This window comes from Haliotis rubra, unplaced genomic scaffold (genome assembly GCF_003918875.1).
Source record: "Haliotis rubra isolate DU_JTF1 unplaced genomic scaffold, ASM391887v1 Scf763, whole genome shotgun sequence".
NCBI lineage: Eukaryota > Metazoa > Mollusca > Gastropoda > Lepetellida > Haliotidae > Haliotis > Haliotis rubra.
Genome location: NW_025767483.1, coordinates 394,766 through 417,704, shown reverse-complemented (window position 1 = coordinate 417,704; position 22,939 = coordinate 394,766). Strand labels below are relative to the sequence as shown.

Below are 22,939 nucleotides of genomic sequence, written 5' to 3'. Positions count from 1 at the left end.
GTTATGAGTATTCTCTGTGAACAAACTTTCTTTGTCAGAATCAATAATTTTTCAAAGGTTTTCTCATTAGAGAAAGCACCTGTTTACATAAGGACATAGAAACAACAGTATATCACTTCATTTCCTGTTTCACATCCAAATGATCGGAAACCACACAGAAATAACTGTACACAGTCTCCCAAAACAACACAATCAAAGGTCATTTGGGATACTCCAAATGCAAACTTTCTAAGTTCAATAAAACTATTTCTAAATATTACCCCAAACAATTGTTTGACCTGTTGATCGTCAACACAGGAACAGCAGTGTTCAAAATTCACCAGGGTCACTGTGTCCTTGACATTTGTTGCCTTAGTTCGTGCACTTCAAGGTCAACTCAAATATTTAACAGTTAACACTGGGGTTGTGACTCTCTTGCCTAATTCTGACCACTAGGTAACAAATACTGTGTGAATTTCTTTCTAAGACATTTAGTAACATAAATTACTTGACTCCATGCATGGACAGTGATATTATCTGTTACCAATGAGTGAGTGAGTGAGTGAGTTTGGTTTTACGCCGCTTTTAGCAATATTCCAGCAATATCACGGCAGGGGACACCAGAAATGGGCTTCACACATGTACCCATGTGGGGAATCGAACCCGGGTCTTCGGTGTGACGAGCGGACGATTTAACCACTAGGCTACCCCACCGCCCCGTTTCCAATGAATGCTCTGATATAACATATTGTCAATAACAACTTCACACAATCAGACCAACACGTGAGAAGGGAAAACTATTATTTCTCCGTCAAACAGAACATACACGACACTGTGATCAGTGTTTGAATTGGAGCTCAGCAACCCATGCTTGTTGCATGAATGAGTGAGTGAGTTCAGTTCTACACAGCACTCAGCAATATTCCAGCTATATGTCGGCGGTCTGTACATAATCGAGACTGGACCAGACAATCCAGTGATCAACAGCATGAGCATCGATCTACACAATTGGAATACAATAGCATGTGTCAACCAAGTCAGTGAGCCTGACCACCCGACCCAGTAAGCCGCCTCTTACGACAAGCATGGGTTACTGAAGATCAACTCTAACCCGGATCTTCACGGGTTGTATGAAATGACAATGGCTCAATGATTTGTTTGATGCATATCAACTAATCCCAGTTATGATATACATGGCATGTAAGTCAATGCTCATGATGTCAAACACAGGATTGTCTGGTGCTGACCTGATTATTTCAGGCATCACCATACAGGTGGAAACCTTCTGAGAACAGGTGAAAAAAACAAACAAACGAGACATCCCTGTGCTCACAGATGACATCACAAGTTGTTCCCTGGTCACGAGGGGGCGTGGGTTGATGTACCCTCTATGTTTGTTTATGTTCCCTGAGCCCGAAGTGGGAGGGGCACATAAACAAACATTGAGGGTACATCAACCTATGGGCCCCGAGGGACCAGAGAACAACATATTTATCTTACCGAACACCGTAATGGTAATTTTGAACTGTTTGAAGCACGGGTATCAGATCATAGTATGGAGTACAAGACGACAAGACAACAAGAAAACATATTTAGAGTTATCTCCCTTCCATCAATTTGCATTCGCAAAACATCGGTAATTTCCGTACATCATACGTGATTCAATGTTTTTCGAGATAAAGAATTACTACTACGCATTCCCAGCGGGGTACATGGAAAATGTTCTTACCAAACACCTCAATGTTAATATTGAACTGTTTGAAGCATGGGTATTGGATCAAAATGAGGAGTACTGGAGTACCAGAGACAACAGCCCAAACACTACCAACACGAAGTACCAGACAAATTCCCACAGTTCGGCATTTCCAGCGGGTAACATAGAAAATGTTACTTGCTTGAAACCAGGGTACATTGATTGGCTCAGCCAATCAGAAAACAACATTTATGTGTGATATGATAAAACTCCATATTCTGTATATTTTACTACATTCTAGGAGGTAGTTGTCAAGCAAAAGCTCAATGTGATGCTATTCATCAGCCCTACACTTATGATATACTGAGGGAAACAAATAAGGGAACACCACTTCATTGCAGTGTTCCTTTAATAAACCGGGCTTTATATATTCTCAGATTTCCTCCCACAGCACTATTCAAAGCTGATGATGAAAGGAACACTTGAATTTTCCCGTGTTCCGTATTTGTTTCTCCCAGTATATAACTGAAAGCTTACAACAGATTCTGTGGTTGTTAATCTGCTACCACTTGCTGTTTAGGTTGGTAATCTGTGACCACTTGCTGCTTAATAGGATAAGTGTGTCAGCATGGCCATGGGCAGATATACTGGACAAAAATAGTTAGGGATATATGTAAATTTTGACATTATGAATAATGATTTATTTATTCATTGACACTCTGATAAAATAACAATCATAAAAAAAAAATATCCCTAACTTATTTTGTCCAGTATATCTAGAAGAGAATAAGTTTAAACAATAACCAATGTCAGAAATGTATTTGTACATACGTAAGTGTGGCTGGTAAATGACCAAATTTGTTCGGGAAACCTCGCTTTCAGCTTAATTACACCCCCCTGCACATAACTGAGTCTGGATCAGACAATCCAATGATTGTTATTGTCAGAAGAATCCTTGCCATCTATAAGTGGCACACAATGAAACACCTGCCGACCAATATACATGGCTTATGACCACCATAAAGTCCAAGGACCAATGCTAACCTGGAATCGTCCCTCACTAAAATAAAGAAGCCAGAGTACATATAGAGATCTTTGTGTTATTAGATTATTGGATTTAGAATAGTGTTAATGCTAAATTCAAACTGATCACCCAATCCTTTTAGTGAGTGAGTTTAATTTTATGCCACACTAAGCAATATTCAAGCTATATGGCGGCGGTCTGAAAATGATCAAGGCTGGACCAGACAGCCCAGTGATTGACATAATCAACATGTACATCAACATACTGACTGACTGACTGAGTTTGGTTTTACGCCACTTTTAGCAATATTCCAGCAATATCACGGCAGGGGACACCAGAAATGGGCTTCACTCATTGTACCCATGTGGGGATTCGAACCCGGGACTTCGGCATGACGAGCCAAGGCTTTAACCACTAGACTACCCCACCGCCCCACATCAACATGCATCAACATGCATCTACCAAGTCAGCGAGCCTGCCTGATCCGGTTAGTCTTATGACAAGCATGACTTTTTGCAGACACGTGTCACTGGGAATATAAGAAACAACACAGACGTACCTTTCGAGAGCTTCTTGGACTGCTTTGACTTGAATTCTTCAATGATCCTGCCCGTACATGTTCTCGCCTCTGTCGCCAAAACATGAGAAAACCATATACAATAGTCACTGATGATATCAACAAACACAGGGTTATTTCTGAGTAGGAATGAGAGATTGTGTTGCCCATCATTGTAATCACAGCATTGGATAAACCATCCATGTTCACTGTCAGAAATGACATGAAATCCGCTTCCTCGCTCATTTCATGTCAATTTCACACTATGAAATTTACACGTTCATTAACACACTTGTTGATGTCTTGTAATCGGTGAGTAATTTCAGTTGCTCATGATTGACAAAAATCCCAGAATCCTCCATGTGTATTCACACCCACATTGATTTAGTTCATTAAGCACAACTGGTGGAACCGTGTATCAGTTTCAGTGATTAATGTCGTGTATGCATTTCAAATGCATATCTTGATATAAACATGATCTTGACTGTCAAACACATAAATTCAAAGCCGCAGTAATATCCAGCTGTTCAAACAAAACACAAGTCACAGTGACGGATGAAACTCGAGACATCAAAGCATAATCGAAACTAACACGACAAATGTCAGTTTCAAAACAGGAACTCATTATGTCGCAAACAGGTCTGAAATCCTCATGAAACAAAATCGGCAACTTATGAAACCAGCATCAAAACTCCAAATATTCAGCAGCAGCTATTCACAACTCAACTCCACTCCCAAAGAAATGAGAAGTATAATCGGCAGATCAGTACTACACTCTGTCCGACAAACAATCCCATTTCTCGTGCCAACAAGCCCTGTGTTGTTCCTCGCTGATCCACAAAGCTCTGACTTTTCACAAGTAGTCTAATTTCTGTTAATAGCTGTCGATTTGCATCGTGAGCTGCCATCTATCCAGCAACAACATGGTGCACACACAACAAGGAAATGTCCATTTCACAGCTAGGCTCGTCAATGTCAACTAAGAATTCTGAATCAGTTTACATTTCCGGAAGATCCTAAGTTCATCAGTTTGCTAACATGATGCAGAAGGCTTAAACTATTACCAAGAAGCAGCATAGGTCGTTACTGTCGATGCTGCATAAATGAGTGTGAAATACATGAAAAGTATACAGCTTCCGATCAATGTCCTTGCTGATTACATGTCGAAAATGATGAAAAGGTTTCAGGTTCAATAAAGCGCTGTACTTCCAGATCACGTCGTAAATATTCTTAAATGGGAGTTTATTCAGCCACCATAGCACCAGCTATTTATTAAGTGTACAACAGGCTTTAAAGCTTCCTCTCGGCAACTAACTTCACCTCCAGCAGGTCGGTGCATACGCAATGGGTCAGGATGGCTATTTGTACAACACCTACTTAACTTGATGGCTCCTTAGGCAATGAATGCTGCATGTTATATTCAAATCCAACCTTCCTTGGCTGAGTATTATAGTATTGAGAACACTTTCTTAATGAAATCAGCATGCTACTCCATAAGTCTTCTGAATAAATCTTACTACTATTCATGAAACACTCTCTTATCCTGCATTTTTTTACGTGTTTAAACTGTTAATCAAACAGATTCTAGTTAAACGGATTTCATATTCTGCAACAAGGAAATTGATTTTTTAAAATACATATTCTCATTTAATAGCCTGTCAGGATTGACCATACTGATGTATATTGCATGTCAATATCAGAATGAAACCTATTTCTGCAACTGACAAGGAAGATAATTATTCATCTGCACATGATGTGTGTATTTAATTTTTTACATGGCCCTGTGGCCATCATGGAAATAAATCTATTCTTCTTTCCACATATTATTCTGAAAAAAAACCAACTTAAACTAAAAAGGCTCCAGTTTTACATTTTCAGGAAATGAATAAAATATAAAATCACAAATTACACTTCTTAAATTTTCAGACCTATATAGACAGATCTATACAGAAATTCTTTATACCGACTGTCACTTATCATAAAATAATTACAAATAGGTTTTAGGAAGGCAGTATCATTTTCTCAGAAATGACATTGAAAAAAACTTAAAGGAACATATATAAATGTATTTTAACAATCCATGGACAGAGCAAATCTGAAAAACAGCCACTGAGGGAATATCCTGCTTGTATCTTTACTGTCAGTAACCTATGTAAATAAATACTACTTCCAGACAACACATCCCCAGTTACGAAATCATTAAACAAATGTCACTGATTAGAATAAGATGAGCATATCTGTAGTCCAAACAGCATAAATCCATGTGTGTGTCTCCAAAACAGTTACAAACATCTGCCAATCAACATCGATATCCACAACTGTTGCAGCTACACTGGCTTCACCTTTGCGTGTTATTACCACTGCAAGATCGACAATTGTCACAAATGGACAGCACAAGTATCCTGGCCACTTAAAACATGTTTTTTTCCATGCCGACTTCGTCTGACGTCCATGTTGCACCAAACTGATCCACACACACACTGTCGTCAATTGCAGACTAGCAGCCCCAGCCTTAGCGTCAATTTCAAGGTCTGGAAATGTGTGACTTCCTCCCATGCTGCATGTCTGGCGACAGATAAAATGTCAGTCGACATCCTACTGTGGTCCGGCTACATTGAATTAACCTCTAACCCATCTTGGCGACTATTTACATAGCCAACCAACCCTAACACAAAAAAGAACAAGCCTTTTGTCACAGAACTTCAATATTTGTCAATGCTGAAGGATCACATGTCACTCAGCGAGAAGATTGACAGCTACTGATCATTCATCCACAGTGAAGCATGCGTTGTGGTTGTTTTTGTAACAGTATCTCGGAGCACTTCCAGCACAATAGCTCCCAGGTATAACTTTCAAAAGATATACCAATGAATCATCAGGCAAAATATTGAAATAAAAAATATATAAAAGCCACATTGATTCAATTTCAAATCCTTTCAATCACACATATTTCTTCTTTAAAACTTTAACAGAATAATCACAGCATTTCTATATCAATAGGGGACAGCTGTTATTGTCAAGGGACATAAGAATGAATCATCAAGTTAACATTAAATTTTTAAAATTACTTTTGACATCAGCAGTTACTGAATTTCAAACCAATTCAAAACAATGACAAAAATGTTTTTTGACAATTCACGATGGTGTTTTAACACCTATATCAAATCTTTCACAAATGTCGTACAAAACTATGCCTTACAAAGACATTAACACTTGCAAGGTATTTTCAAATATTTTGTCCATGAATCATTTGCAAACAATGACTTGTCCTCAAGGCCATGTCCCATGAATCCAACACATATGATTCAACAACATTTCAAAATGCCCAAGGAAGTAAGATCCAATCAGGAGACGTATTTTTTCAACATTCGCAATGCTCCTCCAGATACAGCTACTTTGCATTAGTTTGCAACACGCACATTCCAACATCCAGGTAAAATACACAATGGTTCAATCCAAAAATGGCATTTTTAAACAGAGAATCCACAAAGAAGCGAAATTTCTTCAAATTCAAATTTTCAATTTTTTGTGTCCCATTTTCCAATATTTCAACTTTTTAAAGAGCCAGTTGAGGTCAACAGCTTCAGACTCCTTCACCACGGCACTGACTGTCGACTGCTGATCACAAACTTGGCTTTCTCAAGTGTGCTTGTATCTACCATAAATGCTCTAATAAACAAATTGAAGCACAGGTGGCTCAGTCATCTATAGCTACATGATTCGCTGTGCAGAGTTGTGCATCTTTGAACACATAAACCTGTAATTGCTGATTCCCAGTTTGCCCCAGTTACGTTTCTGGGTCGATTGATTGATTCATTCATTCATTCATGTTTAAAACCTCCCTCAGCAATATTCCAGCTATATGGTGGAAGTCTGTAAACAATCGAGTCTGGACCAGACAATCCAGTGATCAACGTCATGGACATCCAGTGATGAACAATATCAGTGTTGCTCTAAGTAACTGGGATACAATGTTGTGTCAATCAAGTCAGTTATCCTGACCACCCAATCCAGTTAGTTACCTTTCTTGTCTACCGCCGTTATTGCTGGAATATTGCTAAAAGCAGCGTAAAATCATACTCACTCACTCACTCACTCTCTCACCTCTTTAATTTCCCCCCTCCCTACTTCACCCCAGCAGGTAACACCAGCACTCAAGCCTATTTGACCCCACCCAATATCACTTGCATCCACCTGTTTCCACAACAACAAAATTCACACATTCAAAAATAAAACTAGAATTTTTAAATCAAGAATACAGCCAACTCTGGTTTATTTTGATAACTATGGTACGTCAAGCCCCTACTGGGGACAGACACCTTATGAGTCATCTTCTTGTCATTTCTTTGTTGAACATAGGTTTCCATGCAGGTACATCGTAGTGAATGAAGAGTCTCCTCCACCCAAGCTTACAGCCCCTATTATCTCCCTGTCCTACTCTGGGGCTGAATCATCAGCCTGAATGTTGATGCTTCACCTGTAATTTAGCGAACTCTTGGGTTATGGAGAATTAATTATAGTAAAATCTTGATACATGAATGGGTTGACAAGAATAACAATATGACAATGATTTTATGTCCTGATTGTTCAGCTTCACAGCACATGAACGATTATAAACATCTGGAAAAGTCAACTTGGAACAGTTGAGTCAAACTGACTTTGTAACACGATCAATTACTCCATAAAGTCTCCTCATATACATACAATAGACACACTCTATTCTTAGTCCTTTTGTTCCCATCTGAACATTCAGTTGAAATTGATACCAAATTCTTGAAGACAAGCATGCAATGATTTACATAACTTGACAAGACAGAAGCTTGAAAGAACAATTGATCGGTGAGTGAGTGGGAATAAAACCTAGGTTTATTCGGGACAAACTGACACTTGAACCACTAGGCTAGCCTAGTCCTTTGCTGTTAACAACAAACCCAGTCTGATCATAAGCCACTCAAAAGATGATTTACAACATCTGGGCCCTTATGCTCGTTTGTAGCCCTAAGAATTCTTAACTTTGATCATAGCCAATGTATTAGACTAACAACTAGTCTCTGAAATGAACATATTTTACTGAAAAAAGTTCATAGTAAAAAAAAAAATATATAATGAAAAGGAGCCCTGAGACTTTCTTCATTTTCAGAATTTCCAGAAGCTGAGGAAATCTAGACTTGCCACATTTTCTAGACTTGTGTGGGCTTTCTTGGATATATTTGCTTCAGGGTCTGTACGACAGACTACCAATGAATTAAGGATGGGCTTAAGCAGTTCGTAGGGCTACGAACGTTTCGAGAATAGCTAGCCTGATTATTGACAAAGGTATTTGGCACAATCTGTATATCTGTACTGCTCAAGAGAAGTTATAGGATATGTCAATATGAGTATATGCACAGATTGCATATGTACAGTAATATGGAGATTTAAACCTGAGAATTGCATACAACGGAACACCTCTCCCACTGGGCTACCCTCCAAGGTTAATAATTATGATTCAGCATGTGAGTATGTTTTTTTGCCGCTTTTAGCAATATTCCAGCAACATCACGGCAGGGGACACCAGAAACGGCTTCACACATTTCCTGATAAGGAGAGAATGTCTTTAATGTAATGATACTAAAAGTGCAACTTGGTGTGCAAGTTGGTTTTAACACGGTTTTGAAGATTATTCCATTTTTATTCTGACTTGTCAGCTTCACGTTTGAGGAGAGCCCTTAGTGATGCAGGTCTTAGAGAAGTTGTTTAACTTCACACTCAGTAGTATTCTAGCTATGTGGGGACAGTCTGGAAATAATCGAGTCTGGACCAGACAAGCCAGTGATCAACAGCATGGATATCGGTCTACACAGTTGTGATATGGAGACATGTGTCAACCAAGTCAGCAAGCCTAACCACTCAATCTCTTTAGTCGCCTCTTACAACAAGCATCTTTTGCTGAAGACACATTGATTTTGTTTGTCATGTCTTAAGTTTCAAACAAACAAAGCCGCAGTAAGGAGTTATACATTTATAATTCTACAAGGTGAGGGAGCAAGTGAGTTTAATTTCCAGCTATATGGTGGTGGTCTGTAAATAATCGAGTCTGGACCAGACAATCCAACGATCAACAGCATGAGCATCGAGCTGAGCAAATGGGATACGATGACATGTGTCAACCAAGTCAATGAGCCTGACCACCCAATCCCTTTAGTCGCCTTTTACAATAAATATAGGAGATCAATTCTAACCCGGATCTTCACAGGTTTTTACAAGGTGAAGATTCAAACTCAGAATGATAAGTAAACGCCATAACCTCTTGGCTTCTGAGCACTGTCAACACAACTGAAGCAATCTTAACAACAAGTGAGTGAGTGAGTTTGGTTTTATGCAGCTTTTTTCAGTATTCCAGCAATATCACAGTGGGGGACACCACAAATGGGCTTCACTCATTGTACCCATATAGGGCATCAAACCCGGGTCTTCAGCATGACGAGCGAACGCTTTAACCACTAGGCTACCCCACTGCTTCTCTAACAACAAGGATCAAGGGCTAATGGACGCTCACAACAGGATAAACAATCTCTCTAATTAAACCAACATCACATGCATGATCTTGACCTAAATACAACTTTGTCATTTGAAACGTCAAACTGAAAACGGATATCCTATCTCAGTGACAACAGAAACACACTCTGACACTCGTAGTTACCATGTCACAATAATTTTTTTTTACAAATAACTGCTTGCCTTGTAAATGTTTCCAAACTCCTCATTTGTTGGTTTTATTAATTCAGAATGACTTTCAAAAGCTTTCACATTTAATGCCACAATCAAAAGTATTACAGCCACATGATGGCAGTTTAAAATAATCAAATCTGGAACGAACAATCCGGTGACTGATGTCATGAGCATTAATCTATACACTGACCGTCTGATTGTAGCCACAGCCACCATCGTGGTCACTACCATCTGCCTTATCATAATGCCTTCATCGAGTGAGTGAGTGAGTGAGTACAGTTTTATTACGCTGCTTTTAACATTATTCCAGCAATATCACGGTGGGGGACACCAGAAATGGGCTTCACATATTGTACCCATGTGGGGAATCGAACCTGGGGATTCGCGTGACCAGCGAACGCTTTAACCACTAGGCAACCCCACTGCCCCTCAATCTATGCAGTCGGTACACAATTACATTCATCAACCAAATGAGTGAGCCTCACCAAACAATCCCATAAGTCGCCTGTTAGAAAAAGCAGGGTTGCAGAAGATCAGTTTTGACATGGATCTTCACATGTGTATTTAATGCAGTCTATCTCTCTGTGACTGTCTGTGGCCATACTGATATACAGCATGTATTCCACATCCTCGTAGATTTGTTTCCGTTTTACCAGATGTGATATCCAACATAATGATAGTTTACAGGAGACAGTTTGCAAAGGAAATTGACTTAGATACAAGCACTTAAATGTCTTTGATATGAGTGATATTAGTTTTACGCCGCTTTAAGCAATATTCCAGCAAGGGGACACCAGAAATGGGCTACACACATTGTACCCATGTGGGGAATCGTACCTGGGTCTTCAGCGTATTGAGCGGACATTTTCGCCCCTAGGCTACCCCCAATTTATTTGAGAAAACACAGGTCTAACACTAACCCACCTCCTTCTTATGAGGACGATGCTCATGCTGTTAATCACTAGATTGTCCGGTCCAGACTCGATTATTTACAGACTGCCATATAGCTGGAATATTGAGTGCGGCATTGAACAACCAACCAACCAACCAACCAATCAAAGAGGAATTAAACCCCTCTGTGAAGATTATGTACTGTACAATCTGCAGGTATTTTGAAATCTAGTATCACTGCTCCTATCAAAACTCCAACCAATGCCACCTGTTTGTTTACTGCTCAAAGTCACGATCACCCAGAAAAAGCACTCCAAGTTGGATAAAACACCACATTTAATGGTATGTCATGGCATGTCAACTTACATGTGAGGAAAGCCATAGGTACAAGTGTAATGCTGACAATTTGCTTATGTTTGTTTAAAGCCGCACTCAGCAATATTCCAGCTGTATGGCTGCAGTCTGTAAATAATCGAGTCTGGACCAGACAATCCAGTGATCAACATCGTGAGCATCGATCAACGTAATTTGGGATCAACCAGGCCAGTGTGCCTGACCTACCGATCCCACAAGTCACCTCTTACAACAAGTATGGGTTGCTGCTGTGGCCATCTAACTGAAGAATTTGACATGAAGCTAAGCAGCCATTAAGCACAAAAGCTTCACACTAAGTATAGTGAAAACACTTGCTTAAATTGTCACATTGGCAATATCTGATGACATTTAGAACCTTAATGAACCGTAATGAGATCAACATGTTCAGTGATGCAGAAGCTAGATGTTCATTATTGCGGAAAATGTCAAAGAAAGTGATTCAAGTTAATTGTTAATATAAACCTAGACAGTACGCAAGAGAAAATATCAATATTGAAAAAAGTAATGACAATGTTTTTGAAAGCAGTAAATTACCATGCAAGACACATGACTTAATACGATAAACAGTTTTCATTTGTGATAATGAGTTAAACTGGATACTTCAGCTTGTTTAATTAGTGCTCTTTCCGTATACAACCTTCAGACTTACTAACTGACTGAGTTTTGGTTTTACGCCGCTTTTAGCAATATTCCAGCAACATCACGGCGGGGGACACCAGAAATGGGCTTCACACATTGTACCCATGTGGGGATTCGAACCCGGGTCTTCGGCGTGACGAGCCAACGCTTTAACCACTAGGCTACCCCACCTCCCACCTTTAGACTTAAAGAGTGTGATGTAACAGTTTCAACTCACTCTGTAAGTGTTAAGGTTGTGTTAGAAACAGAGATAGATCAAGACGTACCGATTGTCTGTCTGGTGTCTGGGTGCCCATTTCACATTTGACGGATGTGAGTCGTGCCTCCTCACGGCCCCGAACCTCTGTGTTCTGTTTCAACGTCTGGAAAACAACAACCTCATCATCATACCGACAAATTTCTGGACAACAACTTCTTCTATTTTGTAACATTTCAATACAGATTCTGGTTCCATTGTCAAAGAAGTTACCTAAATCATCCAAAAAAATCAAAAAATCAATACCTATCATCAGAGACAAAATAACACAATATCTCGATCATCGAAAAGAACACTTGGATGTTTTGCCTGATGGATCGATGGATATATGGATGGGTGGGAAAATGATTGGAAAAAGGATGGAGAAAAACAGACAGATGCGGATGACAACAACACAATAATGAGAAGACCACAATGATGATATTGATTGCGGGATTTCTGGTATGAGGAAGGTTTTTTTGATAGAGGGATGATTTTGATTTGGAAAACTATGGATCAATAAACTATATCGAAATACCATTGATGCATTAAACAGGAAAATGAAACAGCAAAGACTTGTTTCCTATTAGTTCCCACGAACTCAAATATGATAAAGGTGTCAAAGTTTGCGCAACTTCAAAGACTTTCCCACAGCCATTTTGTGCAACTAGTCTGCAACTCCTTATATGGTCATGCAAATGCAACCAGATATACCCCATCAGCTTCAGATGAAGAAACAGAAACAGAATAATCTGACTCTAAAAACTCAGTTCCAAAATACAAATATTAGCAACCAGTTTCAGTTCCGGTTTACACATTTTAGTTTTGAACTTACAGATACAATGAGGGTAAACTTTAAATTTGCATTCTCCGTTCGAAATAGACACCTGGTTCCTGTTGAGCCTCCTCAGTGACTCAATGACAATGACAGCAGACGGAATCAACATTTCCTCCGAACACCCCACTCTCGGGTCAGTCATATCTGTGTGACTGGTCACAGTGAGTGAGTGAGTGAGTGAATGTGAGTGAAGAGAGAGAGTGAGTGAGTGAGTGAGTGAGTGAGTGAGTGAGTGAGAGAGAGAGAGAGAGAGTGAGAGAGAGAGTGAGAGAGAAAGTGAGAGAGAGAGTGAGTGAGTGAGTGAGTGGGGTTTTTGGGTGGGTGAGTGAGTGAGAGGTTAGGGAAGGGAGGAAGGGAGGGGAGATTTAATACCACTTTAAACATTATTCTAGTTATATCCCTAAATGATGGAGCTCTTAAAGTTGAATCACACTGGTAATGGGCACTGACAAACCTAGAGACATAATCAAGGCGCAAAAGGATTTGAAACACAATCAAAGGTTTTGGATTCACCCAAGGGACATAACTCTGCACAGATAATTGCAGTGCCTCAGACAACTGAGACACCAGTTCACCCTGTTGAAACCCGAACTTTACACACTCTGTATAGATCTGTTCAATTTTTATCTGTTCAAGGAACTTAAATATATTGTTCAAAGAATCTTGTTCTTTCATGTATGCTGATCAAGAACCAGGGAAAGCACTAAATGTGTCTCCAGTGACGCAGAATAAAATGCAAAAAGATCCAGGTTAGAATTGATCTACAGCAATGTCTATTTGTCTTAAGAGGAGGTGAGGTGAGGTGAAATTGGGTTTAACGTCGTGCTTGAGAATATTTCGCTCATATGACGACGTGCATGCATGTGTATGTGTATGTGCGACTGCTTGTACTAGCCCAGACTGAAGCTGGTTTTATAGTGCTAGCCCACTGAGATACCATGCCGCAGTGAAGCATGAATACCCCACTCAGACACATTATACTGACTCCGAGCCAACCAGTCCTTGTACCCATTAATGCCGAACGCCAGGCAGGAACCAACAAGTACCATATTTTAACGTCTTTTGGTATGACACGGTCGGGGATCGAACCCACGACCTTCCGCTCCCCGGGCGGACGCTCTAACCACTACACCACGGAGGCGGTCGTCTTAAGAGGAGACAAACTGGAATGGTAGCTCAAGATGACAGACTTGGTTAAATCACGTCATCGTATCCTAACTGTGTAGAAAGATGCTGAAGAAGTTAATCACTGAATTGTCTGGTCTGGTCTGATCCAGATGCAATCATTTACAGACCACCATACAGCTGGAATACTGCTGATGTCAGCATCAAACAACAAGGGGCGGCGGGGTAGCCTAATGGTTAAAGCGTTGGCTCGTCACGCGAAGACCCGGGTTCGAATCCCCACAGGGGTACAATGTGTGAAGCCCATTTCTGGTGTCCCCAGCCGTGATGTTGCTGGAATATTGCTAAAAGCGGCGTAAAACCAAACTCAGTCAGTCAGTCAAACAACAAACAATAAAACATTGTTCATACAATAATATTGTCTCATATGGGGTAGAAACATTAACAAAACTGAGTGACAATAAAGAAAGTACTTCCCGCCATTTAACCTCATTTGCATATTTACTGAATAGCGATACCAAGTTTGTCAAACTGGTTTATATGATAAATTACATCATTATAATATAACTTTTATTGTAGGTCACATCAGAGGAATGACTCATAACATGTTTACCATTCATGTATTTTTAGTTTTTCTTAGTTGGTGTGTCTGTTTAAGTCTGTTGTTTCAGTACAGCATGGAGTCGATTCATTTCAAACAGTTGCACAACAAAACAAACATGCATACAAGGAAATCCCTGAAGAAAAAAAATCCAGGAAGGTTTGAACTATTTAAACTATTCAACATGCCTCCATCATGTCCTGTAAGACATCCTCTGTGGTTTAGTGGATAGAGCATCTGCCCATTGAGTGGAATGTCAGTGTTTCATCCAAGGCCAGGGCGGTGGGGTGAGGTAGCCAAATGGTTAAAGCATCCGCTCATCACGCCGAAGACCCGGGTTCGATTCCCCACATGGGTACAATGTGCGAAGCCCATTTCAGGTCTTCCCCACCGTGATATTGCTGGAATATTGCTAAAAGCGGCGTAAAGCTAAACTCACTCACTCATCCAAGGCCATGTCACATGTCAAATACTGTAAACGTATTATATATCGCGCAGGTTTTATTTTCGTGCTTTTCACGCAAAATATTTTACCGCGAAAATTTATACACAGCGAATAAACCTTTCATTCATTCATTGTATTATTTGCAGGGATTAAGATTACCGTGTGTATTTGAGCTGGAAATAGCAATCAGCTGTGCACACGTATCCCAGCGATCAAGTTCAAACATACACAATAATATACCGGGACGAATTCTGACTCAGTCATCAGTAAAATATAATACAGAATACTATTATTTAACCCAACGAAATATATACTAACATTGTGTAAGTTTAATTACAGTTTTTGCTCTATAAATGTAAAATATATATAATCAACACTAACGTTATACAGACCCTCATGAACGTGGTAAGTTGTAGGCACTTGGAATGGGGTAAAATAACGGTATGTTATTTATTCATTAAGATTTTATTTATATTTATTCCTGCATATCACGAAATGAAATCACAAAAAGCTTCATATACGGTAGAAGTTCATTTCCTTGATAGTCAATTAACACATCAATCATCACATTCACAACAACCCGGCTTGTTTGAAATTTCGCGATTACGACTTCGGCTTCAATGTCATCTTTGCAATCATTTGGATCTGGAAGTCCAGGTGTCCTGAGGGTAGGGGGTAGGTAGCAATACACACCGCCTGATAGGTTAAGCCACTCTAGTTGTTTTCATTGCTATTAGTGGCGGCCTAAGAGACAGCTGGCAGTTCTGGCAATTACTGATTGCGCGAATAATTGACCGCGCGATGTAGTCTAAACTTTCAATTCCGCGAAATTTGCACCAAGCGAAAAAAAGTATGTTTACAGTATGTTAAAAGATGGCACTTGTTGTTACTCTGCCTGGTGCTTGACCATGCACATAAGACAAGGACTGGTCACATTAACTATGTTCTCCCAGTGTTTGAGTCTAGGGGCTCAAACAAATTCACTATTATAACTAGAGTTATAGTAAATCTCTTTCAGGAGTGATCTTAACTCTTCGATGACTGCAGCTTACCTCCTGTAACATAGTTTGTTTGTAACGTCATACTCAGTAATATTCCAGCTACATGATGCATGAGCATTAAACTACGTGATCGGGATACGATGACATGTGTCAACCAAGACAGCGAGCCTGACCACCCGATCCCGTCAGTTGCCTCTTACGACAAGCATGGGTTACTCAAGATCAATTCTAACCAGGATCTTCACGGATCTGTGACATTGTATTACTACTGTCAGATGTTCATTTCGCTTAACAAAGAAATAGAAACTATAAATATTTCCTCACTCACAAAGGTGTGGCACCATGCACGTGGCTCTGAATTTGAAAAATGATGTCCCTGTGTTTGAAGCTAACACTGCAACAGTCACATCCTATGTTAGAGTCAGTGCAAACACAGCTGAACTGTTGAGTGTTCTATATTCCCTCCGATGAGCATCAGGCCTACCAAAGAAAACTTTCCCACTGTGCCGAAAAATGCAGAAAAGCCCACATTAACTGTGGCAATAGCAACATAAACATATTACCTCGCTACTGAAACAGTAAAAACAGCAGCAAAAGTCTATGAAACTGCAACATTTTTATATCAGCGACCTTTGACCTCTACTGCGCATCCGAGCTTCTTTAAAATTTCCAAGCAACTGTGAATCGCTTCACACAGAAAAAGTATTGAATATGTCAAAATAGGTTATGTAAATCATTTCATACGAATGGAAAGTAAACTAAACAAGTGTGATGATGATAAATGCCAAATAACACAACAGAAATACTTTAAAAAGGGAATGTAACTTTTGTCCAAGCTGGAAAATGTCAACATGCGATTGAGACTTCCTCTTCCAAGTGCACATGCTCAAAATCGAAGTTGCAGGCTGTTCGTTTTTTTATCCAGTTTTAGCAATTTAAAGGTACCGTTTTTACTGTTTCAGTAGCAAGGCATTATGTTTATGTTGCTATTTCCACGATTAATTTCAAGTTTTTGCCTGTCATGCCAAAGGTCTGGGTTCGATTCCCAGACTGGTTCAATTTGTAAACCCTTGTGGTGTCTACCACCCCTACCTCCTTCTGTAACATTACTGTATTATTGTTCAAAGCAGTATAGATCTGTACTCACTCAAATGAGCGTATATATAACCAAGTTTTTGTTTATCAAATCAATTTTTTGCTTATAAATTAATTTTCCCTGTTCAATATTCAGGATGTTTATTTAAAATCATAGTCATGATAAACATATCAACATTTCAATCTTATATCTTATGTCCATGTCCTAAATCTTGATGCAACTGATGTAAATGTTTCCTCATCTGGAAATCAAAAGACTCCTTCTACCTGCCACAGAAAGAGTTGTCTCCCCTAGACCAGCGCACAGACCGAGCCAAAACTACTTATAACATTTATTTTCTAAAAATTATTCTAGACTTCGGTAGGACTCCTTTTTAATTTATTCTCTACAGTCTTGTGTGACAGACTTGATGGAAGGGAAAGTGATATAGTTCAACGATAGTGTCAGACTTTTTTCTATGCAATCTTGTTTGTTATTAGTATTAAGAAAACAATCTTAAAAAGTGGTAACAGAGAATTATTATTGACATCCATGGACATATTTATAACATTAGGTTAATGAGAATCTGTTTTAATGAGAATCGTGACCTCTGTTTTTATTCATACCATACATAATATTTTCCTGTTACACTGACAATCCAGTGATCATGAGTGCAGTCCACATCAAACCAAGCCAATGAGACTCACCATTGATCTATCAGTTGTCTATTTTGACTACCATAGGTAATGATGGACCAGTTCAGACTTTTAGTCCACAAGCTGGTAATGAGATCCTCCAGACACAAGTCATTTTCCAAAGAACAACTCTTCACAAATTCATATTCTATTGATATTCCTATTCTTGATTCATCAATCACTCAATACACACAGTTTGGTTGTTCCGTTTGTCCAGTTGCAACTTACATTCTAACGTACACGTCTAATATGTGAGTGAGTGATTGAGTGAAATTAGTTTTACGCCGCCCTCAGCAATATTCCAGCTATATGGCGGTGGTCTGTAAATAATCGAGTCTGGACCAGACAAACCAGTGATCAACAGCATGAGCATCGATCTGCGCTCAAATGGGATACAATGACATGTGTATATGTACAGACACGATCTTGCTGGAGCTGATTTTTACAAAATGCAGAACACAAACAGTTACAAATCACAAAGACAACAATGAAACACATCCTTGTCAAAAAAGTAAAAAGACAAAACATTACAGCAACAAGGACAAGTATTCTAATGTGAGTGAGTGAGTTTAGTTTCACACCGCTTTTAGCAATATTCCAGCAATATCACGACGGGGGACACCAGAAATGGGCTTCACACGTTGTACCCATGTGGGAATCGAACCTGGGTCTTCAGAGTGACGAGCAAACACTTTAACCACTAGGCTACCCCACTGTTCCCCCATTTTTGTGAAAGCTGTGGTGGCTGAGTATGTTAGATTGCATTGACAATGAAATGCCTGGCTCTGAGAGCGTGGGTTCGAATCCCAGATGGGACTCAACCCAAAGAAGTACTATAACCTAATACTGATAAAGTATAATCCAAAATACAACATGCGTACAACATCTACACAGGGAACATACCACATCACAATACAGAGAAGATAACTTACAATGGATCACAACACTAAACAAGTCATTCTCTTCCTGACACGGAGGAGGAAGAACCACAACTAATATGGCCTCCCATATCCATGCTGATAACATTATGATCAAGATTATCTCAACATGGAGGAGAACTTCAGATTCCTGTGGAGAGAGGAGTGAGTGACTTTAGTTTTACGCTGCACTCAGCAATATTCCAGCTATATGGCGGTGGTCTGTAAATAATCGAGTCTGGACCAGACAATCCAGTGATCAACAGCATGAGCATCGATCTACGCAATTGGGAACCGATGACATGTGTCAACCAAATCAGTGAGCCTGATCCCACGATTATGTTAGTCGCCTTTTACGACAAGCATGGGTTGCTGATGAAGCGTGTCTAGACTCACCTGTAGTTTAGCTAGTGGAATGATGTCACAATTCTGTGGTCGGTGCCACACCGTCTTCTGACTCGTGGCATTGTAATAATAGAACCGGGATGTGTTCGGGTCAAACAGCTCCCACCACTGGTTGTCATCAGTCTTTTTACTGTAAACAAAAACAGAACATTCAGTATGGTGATCAATGAATAATTAAAAGAATTCCAATACATCTGACTGCAGTTAGGGCCCAAATAAAACAGCTGCAAAATGATTCAGAACTGGAAAAAATCAAACATTAATTTATTAATGGCACCAATCTCAGGGAGATGATGATGACGCCGACGATGACGATGATGAGTGAGTGAGTGAGTGAGTTTAATTTTACGCCGCACTCAGCAATATTCCAGCTATATGGCGACGGTCTGTAAAAAACCGAGTCTGGACAAGACAATCCAGTGATTAACAGCATGAGCACTGATCTACATAATTGGGAACCAATGACATGTGTCAACCAAGTCAGCGAGCCTGACCACCCAATCCCGTTAGTCGCCTCATACGACAAGCATGGGTTACTGAAGATCAATATTGTAACCCAGACCTTCACGGGTTGATGATGATGATGATGCTGATGCTGATGCTGCTGATGATGATGATGGGTTCCCAATAGAATTGATTTAATTAACCTTTTAAAATAGCTTTATTTCAGGTCTATATGTTTGTCTTAAAATAACTTTTATGCTTCAAAAGGCACAGGGTGCAATCATCCAAGGAAGACAACTCTTTCAAGATCAGCATCCCCACACACCTCTTCATCAAAAGCATAATCACAGCCTCAATTATTCAAGTAATGAGAACAGCTTTCAAACAAATTCCCAGTCCCACTTTGATGTGGACGTAATAAATTAAATCATCACTGTTGCAATATTAACGTGAGGACGGAAAGCACTGATCTGAGTGAAATGAACGCGAGCTGGCGAAGTAGAGGATCGTCATGGAACCTGGGGGCAGGATAAAACGGTTCCGTGAGCGAGTATGTGAATGATTGCATGTGACGGGTAGCTGTCAGCTGTGAGATTGGCAAGGTTCTGGAGTAATCTGATTGCTAAAGGTGTGTGGGATATGTGTCTATTTACAATGACAAGCAGGAATCAATTTCACAAACGTTAACACTAGTGGTTCTGAAATTAATTGAAACTTTGGAAATGCAGAACTGATTATTTCCAAATGGAAAACATATCAATGGTTTCCATATAGCAGTCCTTATTATGCATTGAAGTTCAAATTTCTCCAAATATACTTTCTGTGTGTAATATTTCCATTTATCAAATGTCAATCTGTCTGTAAATTACATAAAATTAATCACACAATACTTCCTTTCTTCCATTGCAATGAATAAAGGTAGCTGAATGGCCTATGTGTTTGCTAGTCACACAGAAGATTCAGGTTCTATTCTGTTGATGCAGATAAAGTGCACGGCAAATATCTTATTTCCAGTCTCTTGTAAAGTGTGGTGGTATAGCCGAATATTTACCAGTATTCACCAATTTGGCCACAGTTTGATTCCAAAAATGGTTACTGAGATATTGGTGTTGTTACAACAGTGTTACGGGGACAATAAACATGGCTCATTCATGTTTGTTTGTTTGTTGGTTGTTAAACTCGGCACTGAGCAATATTCCAGCCACATTTCATTCATGACTCAAAGCACAACAATCACATCAACAAATTAACTGGTTAAGTTAAGAGAAGCACTCCTAAAATGTCAAACACTGAGACAGTGCCAAAACGTCTGTGTTTTTTCAATCAAGTAAAATCGTGCACCCTGTATACTAGCACAAAGTGGGGGAATAGGTAAAGAATTGAAATCACAAATGAAATGAAATACAAAGGTAGCAAAGCTCACAGATCCATGAACCACACTTATTGATATGGCTGTCATTTCCAGTGAAAATCATATCAATGGTGTCTGATAAGAGTAGCTGCTATAATTAATTTACATTCTAATGCCTAACAGTTATTTGTTTCTTGTTCAACTTATCACTCAGCAATATTCCAGCTGTATGACAACAGCCTGCAAATAATTGAGTTGAGACCAGACAATCTAGTGATCAACATGATGAGCATCTAGCTACACTATTCAGTTTTATCTTGCCTTACACATAAATGTCATTTTCTGATTGGCTGAGCGCTCTTCTATGACTTTCAATGTGCCCTGCTTACAAGCGAGCAACATTTTCTATGTACCCCGCTGGGAATGCCGAACTCATATGGTACTTCATTGTAGTAATTCTTTATCTTGAATAACATTGAATCACATATGATGTACGGAAATTACCGATGTTTTGTGAATGCAAATCGATGGAAGGGAGATAACTCTAAATTTGTTTTTCTTGTCATCTTGTCATCTGGTACTCCATACTATGATCTGATACCCGTGCTTCAAACAGTTCAAAATTACCATTAAGGTGTTCGGTAAGATAAATACCTTGTTCACTGGTCCCTCGGGGCTCATGGGTTGATGTACCCTCGATGTTTCTTTACGTTCCCCTCACCCTTCGGGCACAGGAAACATAAGCAAACATCGAGGGTACATCAACCCATGTCCCCCTTGTGACCCGTGAACAACCTATAATGTCATGACATGTCAGTTTGTTAGTGAGTCTGGTAAAATGCCTTTTTGAACAGTATTTCAGCTGTATCACAGTGTGTCAGCTTGATGTGTGTGTGTGTGTGCGTGGCGTGCGTGCGTGCTGCGTGTGTGTGTGAGTGAGTGAACCTGGGATAAGGCCTCTTTGAACTATTTCATTTGTATCACCATCAGTGAGACTGGGTAGCCATAAAATGGTAATATCAATTAATGATGCATGTCAGCCTACAAGCGCTGGCACAGTTTAATATGACATTTAACACTTAGCATAAAAATATACAAAAATTGAGCATGTAAACAAACCCTTACTCTGACAGTAAATGAAAAATGCACATATGCCACAGTACCATAACACTGACAGGAGAGGACCAGCCTGAGAAGAACCTCCAACTGTCATTACATACTGGAAGCGTTCTACAAGGCCACGGCTAAACACAACAGGCAATGAATCACTTCTCACACTTGTTAATTGCTAATAGATGCCACGAAGCTGCCGATCCTTTCACCTGATTCATGTACAGATCAGCATGTGTAGAATAACACAGTGTGGGAAATGTATATTTGTTTATAGTAGATGAACAAGTTAGTGACACTGTGTAGAGTATTGTCTACTCCCTGTACTGTAGGAAACAAATGCCTTTATGTTATAGATGGGCTACTAGAGTTTGTATATGACACTGTGAAGAGTACTGTAGACTCCCTACACTGTGAAGAGTACTGTAGATTCCCTACACTGTGAGGAGTACTGTAGACTCCCTACACTGTGAACAGTACTGTCGACTCCCTACACTGTGAAGAGTACTGTAGACTCCTACACTGTGAAGAGTACTGTAGACTCCCTACACTGTGAAGAGTACTGTAGACTCCCTACACTGTGAAGAGTACTGTAGACTCCCTACACTGTGAAGAGTATTGTAGACTCCCTACACTGTGAAGAGTACTGTAGACTCCCTACACTGTGAAGGAGTACTGTAGACTCCCTACACTGTGAAGAGTACTGTAGATTCCCTACACTGTGAGGAGTACTGTAGACTCCCTACACTGTGAAGAGTACTGTAGACTCCCTACACTGTGAAGAGTACTGTAGACTCCCTACACTGTGAAGAGTATTGTAGACTCCCTA

The 22,939-nt window shown here is 39.7% G+C and overlaps 1 protein-coding gene across 1 annotated transcript in view; it reads right to left on the bottom strand.

Moving 5' to 3' along the window:
- Positions 1-22,939, bottom strand: part of LOC124260441 (rho GTPase-activating protein 39-like) — a 185,516-nt gene that overhangs the window by 25,978 nt on the left and 136,599 nt on the right. Inside the window, 4 exon segments of the mRNA XM_046694760.1 lie at positions 3,256-3,493; positions 11,439-11,470; positions 12,135-12,230; positions 19,197-19,335. Of these exon segments, the coding sequence (XP_046550716.1) occupies positions 3,256-3,493; positions 11,439-11,470; positions 12,135-12,230; positions 19,197-19,335 (505 nt within the window).